The sequence below is a fragment of the Phasianus colchicus genome, chromosome 10 (assembly GCF_987193195.1).
Source record: "Phasianus colchicus chromosome 10, bPhaCol1.hap1.1, whole genome shotgun sequence".
NCBI lineage: Eukaryota > Metazoa > Chordata > Aves > Galliformes > Phasianidae > Phasianus > Phasianus colchicus.
The window spans coordinates 20205189-20220629 of NC_143445.1; the positions used below are offsets into that span (position 1 = coordinate 20205189).

Consider the following 15441-nt stretch of genomic DNA (forward strand, 5'->3'; position numbering starts at 1 on the left):
GCAGGTAAAAGCAATGTGGAAAATGCCAACAAATCTGAAGGCTGCCTGAGAAGTCAGGCTCAATGTGGGGGAAAAGGGGTTCTGTGAGACATTTGTTCCCCTGCTCTAAAGGAGACGTCTCTACAGGAATGGTGTGCTGCCACTGACTGTCCCTTATGCAGCGAGGTGATTGACTTTGTGGTGCTGTTTGCATTGCTAGCCTTGGCACAGTTCCTACTTGTGACAGCTTAACCCAGCAGTCCCAATGCCATTCCTCCCATCAGCACCACCAGCTGCAGTGCCATGGCCCCACATTGCCCACAGGAGGAAGACATAAATACACACATAAATTGCATACATCCACCTTCCCTGCTTTGTTGGCTTAAAATTAAAGGGGATAAATGAAGACACTGAACCATCACTCTTTGCCTTAATCAGTGAAGGCAGCAGAACAAAGACCCGATAGCAATGATTTGCCCTTTCTTGGCATAAAACACTAATATAAACTGGATCTGAAAAATATCTTTACTTGCCATATTTCTTTGATTGCCAATACTATCCACTTTCCAAAGCAGCCAGGTTTTTGGGTCACTGCAAGAAAACACAACAGAAGTGATGCCACAAGAAACGACACTCTCTGACGAAGAAGAATGCATTAATTACACATCTTTTCCAGCAGTGCTTTCATGAGGACCGACCAGTGTGCCCTTACATGGCAGTTTAACTGCATCACTGAAGCCCTGGATGAGTTTTCTAAAGAACCCAGAGGCCAACAGCCAATATTCGTTACCAGAGGCCAGCTTTTAGAATGTTCATTTTGCACAGAAATGCTACAGCTTGGTTTTTCTAAGTGCTCGTCGCTGTTCTAACCCCTGTGCCATGCAGCTGTGAGGGACCTTGGGTCTCTGATTGCTTGGGGTGAGTGCTAATGGTGCAGCAGGTTAGCTGGCCATACCCAGCCCTGTAATCCCACTAACTGGAGCTCCTTACATCTTCCTTTGAGCCTAACGTAATGGGTGCTCTTGGGAATGAGAGGACACAGAAGCACAAACACATTGCAATTCTGAGCTCAAGTGGCAGCTCCCGTGCTCTTTTGAGCATGGCTCCTTCATTCTCCAAAGCAGAGAGAAGAAAAGGGAGATTTGAAAGTCCTACTAAAAAGTATTCTTTGGTGAGAACTTTCACATTGCAACGTTTTCATTTCTCCAGTGATACCCCTCATTAAAACCAAACAATCACAAAATGATAGCAACAAAACTCTAATTAGCCTTGATTTCCAAAGCAAAAGCATCCAAAGTTCAGTAACAGACCTCTGTTCAAGGATTACTCAGATAACTGTCATGAAAACCACGAGCCATTTCATTTTTTTTAGGGTTGCTGTTTCAGGACTCTCCACCAGCAGTGGCGCCAGGTGTCACCAGCAGCAGAATGGATGGCAGTGCCATCACACACACCATGTCTCAGGTCCAAAAGTGACTCTCCCCAGTTTGGGAACACGTGTTTGAAACCACCACCTGCATCCCTACAGAGAACCTCCCTTCCTGGTACAGTGCTACACAACATGCCCAGCTTCCACGTGCCATGCAAAGGAACTTTGCTCCCGTTTGTCGTATCTATTTGTAGTCCCTGACTCAGAGAGATTTGACCCTTCACTAACCTAAAACTTTTCTTCTGAATTCATAGAATATATAGGATACTCTTGAGAGATACAGACGATTCCAGTAGAAAAATAAAGATGTTAGAAAAGGTAAATGGACATTCAGTACATCACATGCTCAGTACACGACACAACAACTGAGCTTTTAATATGTTATATTGTGCTATACCCTCTATAATTATCTATTCTTTTTAAGGCACACGACTTCTTAGTATTGCATATATATATATATATGTCTTCCTAGTGTCAAAAAAATAATCCTTCACTTAGAATTTAAATCCTTCACATTCAAAATGTAAAGACTGATGCAGCATCCACTCTGCGGACATTACTCAGTACAACCTTTAGACAGGGAATTCCTATAGCAAAGCCAGTAGCTCCGTTCCTTTGAACTTCCCCCACTGTTTTCCCACAAAAAAAGTGAACAATCTGACACTCTACTGAAAACCACCACAATATCAGCAGATTTAAAAGAGAAAATCCCACCACAGGGGAATGTTTCCAAAGACTTTCATAATAATATAGATAACCTGCATCACGTCACACCTGTAACCTTCTGGTGATCACCATCTACAGCAAAACTGATGGCTTCAGCAGTCATCCCTATCTCCCCCAATGACATAAACAAAAATACAAATACACAACTTTAAAAGAACTGGGAAGCTCTAAGAATTAAGCAAAAGTCATTTATATATATATATATAAACCCAATTCTCGGTACTTGTGAGCTTGCTTTCAAAGAAAAAGGCAAAACCAATAAGGTATTTGCAACTGTTACATGAACAATCTGGTTGGCTATAGCAACCTAGAGATCAGCTCTACATTAGATCTAAACTCCCTACCACTTTCCATGCTTTGTGAACCTACTGTGACACTACTGTGATATTTGCCTTCATGCAAGTTCTTTTCCTTCATATTAAAACATGCTAAAAATTAGTTAATTCATGAATGAGGTCAATCTAGACAGTTACTAAATCAGTATCACAGTTACTAAATCAGTTTTCCCTATGCTGTTTTCCATGTTACTCAGAAACATTTAAGATACCTGTAACCACTGAACATAGGTTGCAATTTTCTGAGATTAGACTTCGCTCCGCCTTTGGGTCTGTTGATCAAAACTGAGCTGCAGTGTATTCCACCACTGTTTTCATCAGGAATGGGATCAGACCTCAGCTCCATGCCCACACAAAGCTTTGCTCCAGGCATATTCCACTTCTTCCACAAGCACAATCATGCATCAAATTGGGACTTAATATATTTTCCAGAATAAATCAGTTTTTGTTTTCAAGAAGAGAGGGGAAAAGTGTATTTCCATCACAGATTATTAATTATTATTATTATTATTATTATTATTATTATTATTATTTGTACAAAGAGATAGGTTTTAGTGTGAATAAGTTATGAAACTACATATGGAGTGAAATTCTACTGCATTTCTCACATGGAAACAACTGTGTTGAACTATCCAACCCATGCATGAGCTTATTGTGAAAGTCAGATATGAGGAAGTCAGATTTCGAACCAAATCTTGGTTCAGCAAGGAGGAATATGCAATGTGCAGCAGAGTGTATCCATGTTGTAAGGGCAAATGCCATTGGAAGAAGTGCAATTCTGGAACGAGTTCACACCGAAATGGCTGGTGTGACTGCCAAAAGCCATATTCTCAGGCTGAGTAATGCAGATAACCAGTGAACTTCCAAACTCACAGCCAGATTCTGCACACTCCCTTCACGTGAACACTTCTGCTGTAGACAGAGCCAATTTATCACACGCTGTTCATGTGAACCCTTCAACTCCATCTGAAGTACGTACTTGAGTAAAGAAGGAGCACAGCACTCAAGAGCTGCTGCTAGCACACATCAGCCTTCCAGAAACAGAGACCATTGCATATTGACAATCTGTAGAGACCTTTCTGTCGTGTTGCTGTGTTTACACCAGAGAACAGAAGTCAGTTATAACTGCTTAAAACCACATCTACAAAGATGATTCACAGCCTGGTCTGGTGGTTGGTGGCCCTGCACATAGCAGGGGGTTTGAAACTTGACTATCATTGTGGTCCTTTTCAACTCAGGCCATTCTATGATTCTATGAAGTGGCTTTTTTTTTTTTTTTTTTTTTTCTGGAAAGGTCCCTGACAACATGCTGAGTTACCACAGCTTCACTCAAACCCACTGACTCTCAGAGCAAATAATGTCTCCAGACACAGAATCCTTAGAGTTGCAACATTCACCTGACCAGGGCAGTATGCTTCCTAGCATCCCACAAGACTCCGAGAGGCACTGTGCACTGTGGGAGTCAGACTATTCGTACCTCAACAACTAACACCACTACTGGTACAGCCAGTTCAGCAAAAGTTCAAGTTGCAAAGAGATCTTCTGACCCATCTAACATATCATCTTACATCAATGCCAATACCAAAGAAATACAAAAGAGCACTGAGCACTGTCATTATCATCTCTATTTCCCTGCATGCAGCTGTTACTGGCTGGGACTAGGACTTACCTGGTGGTTCCTGTCCTCTCCACCTGTAGGAAGAACTTCAAAGAGTGAGTAAAGCAAACACACAGCAACAGATTTACAGCATGACTCTGAGCACCACCACACGCTGACCTGCTAAAGCTGATACCACCTGCTTGTCGTACACCATGCTAAAATACAGAGAGATTTATTTCAAGCACTATCCCATCAAACAGCTCCAACGTGAAGGTGGATCATTTGACTTTATTTGGTTCCTTCCCAATATTATTAATGCTACCAATAATACCGCTGATAATGATGATAATCCCTGTGAATTAGGAGCAACCCAATCACAGCATGTAAATATTCACCCGTCACACATCAGAGATGATGGATCCACTTTCGTTTCCTGCAGTGGGAAGCAATGCTGCTACCCACTCAACTTCAGCTCGACACAATGAAATAACAAAATAGAAGTCATTGTAATATACATCAGATATCACAGTTATATATTAGCGACATTTCCAGAGGGAACCATCCCCAAATGGTTCCAGTGAGTCCCCGCACACAAGGAAAAGGAAGCTTCCTACACGAGGAAAGAAAAATAACTCGATGTAAGCCAAAAATTATCTCTTTTAATACAAAATTCCATCATCATAGAACAAATTTATTTCCACTGAATAAATAGATTTCCTCACCAGCCACGGGTGAGATTGCTACCTATAGTTACGCTGAAATTCTCTTGCCTTTCTGCATTGTAATTAAAATATAAACACTATTTGCAACTGGCTTTGCTATATTTGGATACAAGTATGAACACTCGGGGTCTGATGGCATTGCCAAATGTATACAGCACCGCTCTCACTAGGGGTTGTACTTTAACCTGATTTGTACAGCTCCACGTGCTCCTTGCATGTCGCCTTATCAATGCGGTTCTGATTATCATACCACAATGATTATCATAAGAAGGATCTGGCCTTTGCACTCGGATGTTTATTATTTTTAACATGTCCATGCTCTTCTACTGTGCATCAGAAACAAAGAAACAAAAAAGGATCAACCCAACAACCACACAGAAGGAAAAAAAAAAAAAAAAAAAGCAACCAACAGAACCCATAAAACCCCCCCAGCACATTAGAACTGAACGCAGCAGTTAGAAAACGCATTCAGCTCAATGGAGGGATCTGGGATCTTTGAATGTATAGCAATTATTATTATTATTATTATTATTTACCAAGGACACAAAGCCAATGCTGAATTGCAGACATTTGGAGCTGTCCCTTCATTTCAAAGCACACACAGCTACTGCCAAGGCTCAGGAAACTACTTCTGTCGCACCCAGATGCTTCTCCAAGACAGACTGACAAAAAGCCTGCCATAAGCAAACTCACTGATGCCATAAATAGGGGCGCTCAGGGTGGAAACAAGCACTCACAGTTTTGCTTCCATTAAATGCATTGTGCTGGGTGGAAGAGAGTTGCTCCCAACAGAAAGGAGAGACAGCTGGGTCTGAGGTGACACCAGGCAGTGCTGGAAACCCCAAAGGGCAGAAATCCTCAACCACCCCTAACACCAACCAGATGAAATGCCCTCGGGGAGATACAATTTTAACGCAGGGCGAGGAAAGTCATCACAATTCACCTGGATAAATTACCGTTACTCCGTGAAGACAAAAGAGATTTAGAGTTAAAATTCGATCGCTCTCTACAGAATTCAAGCTTTAGGGCTGCAAGTCACATCGCTCCGAGCTCTCCCCTCCGTGCCCTCCCAACCACCCCGCTCAGAGGCACCCGGAGCTGCGGGGCCGCGATCGGACCGGGGCCGGACGGGCAGCGGCTCAGCGGAAGCCAGTGCCGGTATTATAGCGCCACCTTGCGGCCGCGCGGAGTCGCCGCCACCGCCCGGCTCGGATCCGCCGGGGCCAAGATACCGACCGGGACTTCCCCCAGCAGGGGCAACCCCACATCGTCTTTGGTTTGGCTCCGCTTTGAGCGGCTGATGCTTTAGGCATCCTTTTCCAGCTCGCTCCGAGTTTGTTTTGTTTTGTTTTGTTTTGTTTCCAAAATTGAAATGCGTTACGGTGCCCCTTCCCATCCCCCTTCATCGACTGCGATGCGAACGGCAGGAGCACCACCAGCGATGCCCACCCTCCCCCCCCCCACCCTCCGGCCTAGCAGCAGGCAGAGGCAGCTCTTCTCGAGAACGAGGGCTTAAATTCGCTGCCTATTTTTAAATACACGGAAACTGCCATCAGCGCGGCGCATCGTGGGAATACAGATTGTAAATCGGGTTTTAAGAAGTCTCGGGTGGTATCTTGGCGAGAGAAGCTGTACAGGGTTTTCTCTGTTAACATCACAGTGCATTGAACCGTTATTAATAAAATAGCTCTCGAGGTTAAAGTGGGAGAAGGAAATCTCATAGGGGGAAGCTGGAGTTTAAGGTTCAAGCTTTGTAGTCTTATATATACATATATATATATATATATGTAGATATATATATATATATATATGTGCATGTTTTTTTTTTTTTTTCAAAACGTTTTATTAGGAAAGCTATACCAGACGCATCACTGTACAATGATTAAACATTACCTTTACAATTTATATTCACTTGAAATTACAGAATAAATATAAGCACATCGTTGTACCTCGGTGTGTGCGTGTGCATGGATGTGTGTATGAGAGAAAAACATTAAAAGTGCTTCCTACAAAGCTGTTAGTGACAGGTGCCCAGTAGCTGCTTTTTTTTTTTTTTTTTTTTTTTTCTTTTTCCTCCTTTTTCAATATATTCGCGTGTTGCTTTTAGTAGGAAAAGTGCGGATGTCCTCAAAAAAAAAAAACAAAACAAAACAAACAAACAAAAAAACCCAAAAAACCTAAAAACAAACCCTAACAAACCATGGTGTCACGACGAAGCGTCACCGCGCATCCCCGAGGGGTGGGTGGGCCACGTGGGGACAACCCGGGGCTGCGGCCCCGCACCGCTAGGGGGGGAGGGGGGAGGGAACCCATAGGGGGAGGCGAGGTGGTGATGCGGGTGTGTGCGTTGTGTGTGCGTGTATGTGTGCGTGTGCGTGTGTGTGTGTGTGTGCGAGGGAGGGAGAGAGACACGAGTGAGACATTCGAGCAAGACCCTCCCCTCCCTTCCCTCTTGCAGTTTCCAGGCATGCAGCAAACTGCGCTCGTTTGCTTCTTTGCAATTTTGTTTGTTTGTTTGTTTGCTTAAATAAATGTACAGAATCTGTGCCATGATGGGCAAGAAGGAAGCGAGCCACAAAATGCCATCTTCCCTCCGTCCCCCACCCTCCTCCCCTCCGAGGGAAAATATAGGAGTTCACTGCAAAGAAAAATTAAAAGAAAAAGGGGGAAAAAAATGAAAAAAAAAAAAAAAAAGAGAGACACACATGGCATTTACTTAATCAGGATCAGTACAAAGATCCCCGATAATAATAATAATAATATACCTTAGACATGGCACAGTCAAAGTCTCAGTTTCAGTATAAAAAAATAATGATTGATTAACATCTGCTGGCAAAAGTCTGCGAAGGCACTTTGTCGATTAATGATCTGAGAACGGCCCCCCCCCGCTGCACATCTGGCGGGGGGAGCACAGCTGGATCCTCGATCGCATGCGGCGGGGCCGGGCGGGCGGCGGGGCGGCGGCTCAGAACCGGTACGTGGTCTTCTCCAGGACTTCGAGGTAATCCGGCTTGGTTTGGAGTTTGGCCCTTAACTCGAGGTATTCGCTTGTGGGGGTTTGGTGGTCTGAGAAGCCCTTTCCGGCCGCGAAGAGAAGGGTTTCCTTGAGCCTGGCGTCTTGCTGCAGGTCCGGGTATTGCATGCCAGGGGGGTGCACGTGCAGTTCCTTCAGCTTGGGCACGGTGCCGTACAGGCAGTCCACGAAGCCCACGGCGCACGGCGGCCGCTCGCGGTCCCGCGGGGCCCCCCCGCCGCCGCCGCCGCCGCCGCCTCCGCCGCACCCCCCCGCCGCCGCCCCCCCGGGAGCTCCGGGGCCCGCCGCCAGCCCTCCGCCCGCGGGGTGCTGGGGATGGACGGCGACGATGGTGTTGAGCTGCGAGCTGGACACGGCCAGGCTCCACTCCTGCTCCTTCTCCAGCAAAGTGCGGTAGTTGGTGCCCGGTTCCTGCGCGGCTCCGGCGGCGGCAGCGTGGGAGAAGCGCTCGCCGCCGCCCCGCAGCAGCTCGGCCGCCTCCCCGCCGCCGCCGCCTCCCCCCGCCGCCTCCTCCTCCTCCTCCCGCGGCTTGTAGATGGGGTTGTTGCACATCTGGGTCACCGGGTGCGGGATGTAGTCGTAGACGTGGCCCGCCGGGGGCGCCTTCTCCGGGGAGCGCTCCCCTCCGCCGCCCCCACCGCCGCCGCCGCCGCCGCCGCCGCCCTCCTCGCAGAGCCGCGGGCAGCGCAGCGGCACTCCGCCCAGGTCGGCCGCCTCCGCCCGCGGGCCGCGGAACGGCAGCTTCCGCCGGCGGCGGCGGAGCACGAAAGCGAAGAGCCCGGCGGCCACCAGCACGGCGGAGAAAAAGAGGACGAGGAGGCTGAGGATGAGGACGGAGAGCGGCACGGCGGCGCCGGGCGGGGGCAGCTCGTAGGCGGCGGCGCCGGTGGCGGCGGGCGGCGGAGGGGCGGCGGCGGCGGGGGGCGAAGCGGCGGCGGCGGCGGCGGGGCGGAGGGCGGCGGGACAGAGCGCGGCCAGCTCCAGGGCGCGGAGGTCGCGTCGGGCCAAGCGCTCGGGGCTGGCGCACAGCACCTCGCCCACCACGCTGACCGAGCTGAGGGCCTCCAGCCACTGTTTGAGAGGCACCAGCTCGCAGGTGCAGTCCCAGGGGTTGAGCTTCAGGTCGATCTGCACGATAGCGTGCAGGTGCTCCAGCACCCCGGCCACCGGCAGCGCCAAGAAGTGGTTGTTGCGGAGGTTGAGCCGGGCCAGCGAAGTGCCGGCGAAGGCGTCGGTGGGCAGAGTGCGCAGCAGGTTGTCGTTGAGGAAGAGCAGCTTCAGGTTAGGCATGAGGCTGAAGGCCGCCGGCTGGATTTCCCTGATCAGGTTGTACTCGAAGTACAGGTAATGCAAGCTCTGCAGGCCCCGGAACATGCCTGGGGTGAGCCGCTCGATGTCGTTGCCATTCAGGTAGAGGCTCTTGAGATTGGGCAGGTTGATAAAAGCCCCGTCCTGCACGTAGGAAATGCGGTTGTTCCCCAGGTGTAAGAGATCCAAAGAGGAAAAATTCCAGAAATCGGAGCGGTAGATTTTCTGTATCAAATTCCCGCTCAGGTATAGCTTCTTGGCATTCAGGGGCCTGGGCAGGAGCTCAGAGATGTTGTGGAAGCCTCTCTCCTTGCAGTTGACCGTCAGGCCCAGGTCGTTGATGTGCAAGCTGCAGGAGCAGCCCGTGGGGCAGATGATGGGGATGGGGGGCCGGGTCTGGTAGGCGGCCACAGGCGGCTGGTTGGGCCCAGGGTACAGCCCACGGGGCGTTGGGGGAGGCCGGGGCGCCCGGGGCTGCTTGGTGGGCTTGGGCTGCTTGTTGGACGTTTTGTACTCAACCGAGGAAGCGGTGAAATGGAAGGAGGACAGCATGGAGGAGGGCTTGGTGGGCCAAGCATTCTCCTTGCTGGAGGACAGCTGGGGAATGCCCAGGCTGGCTTCCACCTCGGAGTCGGACAGCATGGGGCACAGCTTGCTCCGCTTGATTTCCCGCAGGTCCTTGCCGTGGAAGTGGAAGGGGGTCTCGCAGGTGATGTCCCCCACCAAGGCGGTGTAGGGGATGCGCTCCAGCCAGCTCTTCAGCTGCACAATCTCACACGTGCAGTTCCACGGGTTCTCCTCCAGCTGAATCTCCATCAGGCTCCTGCCAATGTGGTCCAACATCCCGCGGTACGAGAGCACTTTCAACCTGTTCCCGCGCAAGTCCAAGTGGGTTAAGGACACAGACTTAAATAGGTTGGTGGGAAGCATGGGGATGAGATTGTCATTTAGGATAAGGACCCTCAGTTTACTTAGGTTTCGAAACGCCCCGCTTTCAATCCGCTTAATGACATTGTAATCTGCCTGCAGATATTCCAGACTTTCCAAACCCAGGAAAGTGTCGTTTCTGAAAATGTCCAATTTGTTCTCGTGCAAATACAACCTCTTCAGGACCCGGAGCCCGTTAAAAGCCCCCGTCTGAATGTCCTGCAGTGCATTGTTCCCAAGGTTAATGGACACAGCGTTGTTTAAGTGAAGAAAACTGTTGGTGTACAATTTCCTCATGGAATTCCTCTGCAGATAAAGTTTAAAAGGTCTCGACCACGACTCTGTTATCTGACTAATATTTATAAATCCCTTGTTGTCGCAATGTATATGGAAAAGGCTCTCCTTCACTTCACAGTAGCATGGATCGAAGCAAGGCTCATCCAGTTCCTCCGAGTCCTCTATCAAGGGAATGGGTGTAGTCCATGCTAGAGCAATTGTGCTTAGAAGAATTATCCACCACATCCTTCCTTTGTGAAGCGTCTCTGCCGAGGAAGGTTTCATCATTTGTTGACGTTTACAAAACTGCAATGGGAAACAAAATGCAGATTTTCAGTACCCCTGTCCTGCCCCACTCCGTACACCGAGCCCCTACCTGCCAGACTTGTGTCAGACTCCTGCAAAGTTCAGCAGTGCTTGGCTGGATGTTCACAACACGCTCTGAGGGTGTCAGATGCGTGAGCCTTGCCCTGATTTATACCTAAGAGATGTTAAAGGTTTAATCACGCGATATCAGCCTCCCTCCGCCCCCCAGGAGGTGCCACCTATATAACGAGGAGAGCACATGCAGACCCTACAGCAACACGAGCACACAGCAGGACGTGTTGCCTCTCTGCGTGTGTTCCACCACAGCACCGGCGTTCACAACCACACGTCATTGCTACTTGTTTGCAAGGCTTAGAGCCATCATTGCCCGCATGGATACAGGGATATCTCATCAGTGGGATTCTCTGCTGTCGCACTACAGCTCTCAGGTTGCCCAAGGAGGTTGTGGATGCCCCATCCCCTGGAGGCATTCAAAGCCAGGCTGGATGTGACTCAGGGCAGTCTGGTCTGGTGGTTGGTGACCCTGCACATAGCAGGGGGGCTGAAACTAGATGATCGTTTTGGTCCTTTTCAACTCAGGCCATTCTATGATTCTCATCCATGCAAACTCCCAAAGTTATCGAATTCCAGCCCTTCATTCTCTCTCCCTGCCAGCTCCGTGCATTCTGTAGGTAAGTTGGGAGGAATGGGAGGTTTGCTGATGTCCCTGCTAGAACGCTTCCCTTCTGGCACCCCCACAATGTCTTTAAAGCAGCAAATGGTTAACAACCCTGATCTAAAGGAAAACATTCCCCATCCAAACACTACCACAACATTATTGCAGCTGGTAAATTATCATAGATAGATACATACCACATATTAGTCATTTTAGCTGATTAAAGCGTTTAGAGATGATTAATCTTGCTAAAGCACATGCCCATGCGATCAGCAGATCTAAGGGGAAGTGACAGCTCGGAGGCAGCCAGGATGGAGCACTCAGCCTGCCTCGGGGTAGGCTGTTCTGTGCCCCAGCACCAAGCAGGAGACCCGGTTAGAAAGCTGAAAGTGGAAGAGAAAATGCCTTGGCACTTACCAGCTGGTAAATTATCTATCCTACTATATGCGCTTCCGAATGAAGGCACCGTTCTTCTCCAATCAGATGAAAATAATACTGTACTAATGAGATGCAGTTCCTTCAACATACGGTTTCCCCCATCCTTCCACCCGATATTTTAAATGTATGGGCACAGAGCAATGCTAAGGGCGGCGAGAATAGCGGTGGCGATGCAGCCTTCCTTGAATCCCTGAAATGCCCGTTGGAATTATTCGGAGCGATCACTGCTTTTAGTCTTAATCTCCCAACAGAAAAGGTCCTTTTTGCTTTCCACGCGTGAGAACTGGAACGTTTTGCCCCCACTCCCCCCACCCCTGTCCCCAAACTTAAGAGCAGAAAGATGCGTTTCGAAGAGAGAAATGCTAAAGGAGAAGAAATCCTTCAGATCAACTTGCAAATGAAACCCTCCCCTGTGGGAAAGAGATGTTGGAAGCATGAAAAGAGAAATACCCTCTGCAATTAAAGCCAGCATCTAATTGGGGAGAAGGGAGAGAGATGAGAGCTCTATTGCAGTATCAGTCTCTCTGTCTCCTTTGCAAAAATAGCCACTTAAGTTCTTCCTCTTCTGTAATAAAATAATAATAAGAACAATAATACTAATACTAATAATAAATAAAGAGGGTTATTATATCTCCTTTTGGGGAGAGGGGATGTCTCTGACCCTACGCGAAAACAAAAAGATCCAGAAAGCCGTACTTACCGGTCTGCAGGAGAGATTTTAGCACATCGTTACAGAAAAAAAAAAAAAAAAGGGGGGGGGGAGGAAGGGGGGGAAAAAGCCCGAGTTTAAAGCTTGCTGTTCCCTCAGCCTCTCCCTCTGCCTCTCTCCCTCTCTCCACTCCTGCTGAAGCTGAGGCAAAAGGAAAAAAAAAAAAAAAAAAAAAAAAGAACCGAGCCTGCGACGTGCTGGGAATGCAATGAGCCCCTCAATGATCTTCTTTAGGATGCAGAGCTGCTGTTTGGCACACTCAATGGAGGAGGGAACGGAGGGGCTGCTGCTGCAGGCTTCAGCCGCCGCCTTCACCGGGCAGCGCGGAGCGGGAGCGCCGGGGCGCGGCGGTGTCAGATGCGCTCCTTCCCGGGTGTGTGCGGTGTGTGCGGTGCGTGTGTGTGTGTGTGTGCGCGGTGCTGCCCTGGATCAGGCTTTTCCACGTCATGAAAATGAGCTTCAAGAAGGGGAACAAATGGAGGGGGCGCGCTTGGCACCAGGTCGGGGGCGCGCATTTGGGAAGCCCTGACTATACATATTTTTTTTTTTTCTGCCTTTTTTTTTTTTTTTTTTTTTTTTTTTTAAAGAGGGAAGGAGGGGGCTGGCTGGCGGAGAGGAAGTGGGAAATGAGCAGATGGGAGAGGTAAAAAAAAAAAAAAAAAAAAAAAGAGCAAGAAGAATCAGAGAGGAAAAAGCCGCCGGGATAGGTCACAATTGGCAACCCCTTCTCTTTTAAATAATAAAAATAAAAAACTGACGGAAATCAGAGATGCCCTGACTGCGAGGATGCGGCGGGGAAGGCAGAGCTGTCCCGGTTCGGCCGCTCCGCCCCGCTCCGCTCTCCGCGCATCGCCCGCTGCTCCCTGCGCTGCTGCCCGTCCCGCTGCGTCCGGCCCCGCAGCTTCTCCAGGACCCAGCAGCCTCCCTTCCTCTCTCCCTCCGAGGAAGCAAAGCCCAAAACCTGGCGGCGGAGGACACGCGGCACCTCTCGCATCCTTCCTCTCGGCGCAAGACGGGGCGCATTCCCATGCGCGGAGTTTGCGCGGAGGCGAAGGGGCCGGCACCTGGCCGCCCCGGAGAGCCGCAGGCAGGTAACGGGGCTGCGGGGCGGGGAAGGGGCGCGGCCCGCGGAGGATCCGCGGAGGGGAGCGCAGCGCAGCGGGAGGTTTGGCGTGTCCGCCCGGAGCTGAAAGTCGCGCGATGCGCGGAAGGAATCGCGGGCTGTGCCTTCCCTGAGTGGCACCCGCGGGTCCCCTCCGAGATAGGTCAGGTCAGGGACGCGGCACCCGATGTCCCCCGTATCCCTGATGTCCCCTTCCTGTCCCCGGAGCCTCCCGCATCACCGCTGTCCCGCGCATCCCCCCCTCCCGCACCCGCTCACGCTCATCCCGGGCACACGCAGCTCCGCGTATCCCCGCACCCATCCCTTGAACCCCAACTCCCCCAGTGCTCGGCCGGGAGAACACTTAACTGCACCCTCGGTTCGGCATCGCGAAGTTGTCGGGCGGAGCTGCAGAGGCTGCGGGGAACGCCCGGGGGTCCTCCCGCCGCCTCGCCGCGCTCTCCGCGGACAGAGGCGCAGCTTCCGCGCCCGCGACCGGGCACCATGTCTGCCAGGCTCCACCGCTCTCTTTCGCCAGTGCAATATGGACGCGACGCTCCCTCCTAATTAAAGTGCTGCATCATTCGTTTGAGTGAGGAGGGAGCGACGTGGGGTACCGGCAGGGAGCGTGCACCTGGCTCCCCTTTAAAAAAAAAAAAAAGAAAGAAAGAAAGAAAGAAAGAAAGAAAGAAGGAAGGAAAGAAAGAAAAAGATTGGGGAACGGGGCGGGGAAAAGGGGCAAATCGCAGAGGTTTGATCCTTCTCAGCCGGCTGTGAGAAGCGACCTCTTCACTCCCCGCTTTCGGGGACCGGTGGGGCTGCACCGCCCGCCCTGACCTTGCACTGCCGCTTCCCCGGAGCGCAACTCTCCCCAACGCCCACGAGCGGCGCCCGTTCTTTTCCTTCGGCAGAGCGGCTGCCTCCGAATTTGGGAGCTTTGGGCGGAGAAATGGGGGCAGCGGGGCGGCCGGGGGTGCCTCTTTGCGTTCCGGCTCTGCTCCCACCGCCCCCGTCCAGCGCTCGGCTCCCGAAGGTGGGGGCATCACCTCCCCTGCTGTCACCTGCGGGCGTGCAGAGGGGGGAAGTGTGAGTTGGCCGTGCTGGAAACCCTATGTATGTCATGTATGTCACCCCCCGGTGCCTATGTCCCCCCCGGGCAAAACTTAAACACGGCCCCTGGCCATTGCTTCCCGAACGCTGCCCTCTCCAGCCCCCCACCCCATCCCCCCCGGCAGCCTTTGCCTCCACTCTGCTGGTGGTCGTGGTTGTTGGGGGGGGGAGGGGAGGGGGGTGATTGGCAGGAGCTCTGGCTCAGAGTATGGCACTGATGTAACCGAGAATGGGACGTCACTCGGTTATTAATAATTATTATTATTGGCATGCGAGCTGTTTCCTTGCAAAAAGCCATCGTGGAGCTGAGCAGTTGGTGAAGATTTGGGAGCGAGGCTGGCAAGTGCCCTCCTGTCTGCCTCTGTGCAGCCTTGGCCATAATTCCTGATATTCACCTTTTCCCCTTCTGAAAAATAAAGGAGAGAAAAGTCCCGGACAACTTTTGTGACAAATTAGACAAGGATACTTGAACAGTTATTGTGCCTTTATGAAGGTGTCATTACAGCTTTCCAATTCCACCGGAGGCGACCATTCCCCCCACTGCAGTCATTGCAACGCAGTCATTTAATGCCTCATTCAATCTGCAGTGTAAACCAACTTGTTCCTCGTCTAAAAGAAGTGGCGATGTTTGAGAGAATGAGGGAGTTTTCCACCAAAGCTCTGACTGTCCACAAAGAAATATTCTGATCATTAATAGCCTCTTCTGTCTCAGGCAACACATGGTAAGGGCAAAAGCAATAAATAGAGCAAGGACAAGGGAAACT

General features: G+C 50.5%; 1 protein-coding gene across 3 annotated transcripts; it reads right to left on the reverse strand.

The window, feature by feature from the left end:
- Positions 1–529: 529 nt before the first annotated feature.
- SLITRK3 (SLIT and NTRK like family member 3) lies at positions 530–14596 on the reverse strand. Of its 3 annotated transcripts, XM_090147649.1 has the most exons (4): positions 14405–14596; positions 13937–14210; positions 7557–11701; positions 530–570 (listed from the first exon to the last, which is right to left on the reverse strand). In XM_090147649.1, exon 3 carries the CDS (start codon positions 10622–10624, stop codon positions 7757–7759), a length of 2868 nt encoding a protein of 955 aa, XP_090003775.1. In that variant the 5' UTR covers positions 10625–11701; positions 13937–14210; positions 14405–14596; the 3' UTR covers positions 530–570; positions 7557–7756. The 3 variants fall into 3 exon arrangements, with proteins under 3 accessions (XP_090003775.1, XP_031459615.1, XP_090003774.1); XM_031603755.2 differs by lacking the exons at positions 13937–14210; positions 14405–14596 and having other exon boundaries at positions 7557–10642; positions 11516–12192; XM_090147648.1 differs by lacking the exons at positions 13937–14210; positions 14405–14596 and having other exon boundaries at positions 7557–12192.
- Positions 14597–15441: the final 845 nt, after the last annotated feature.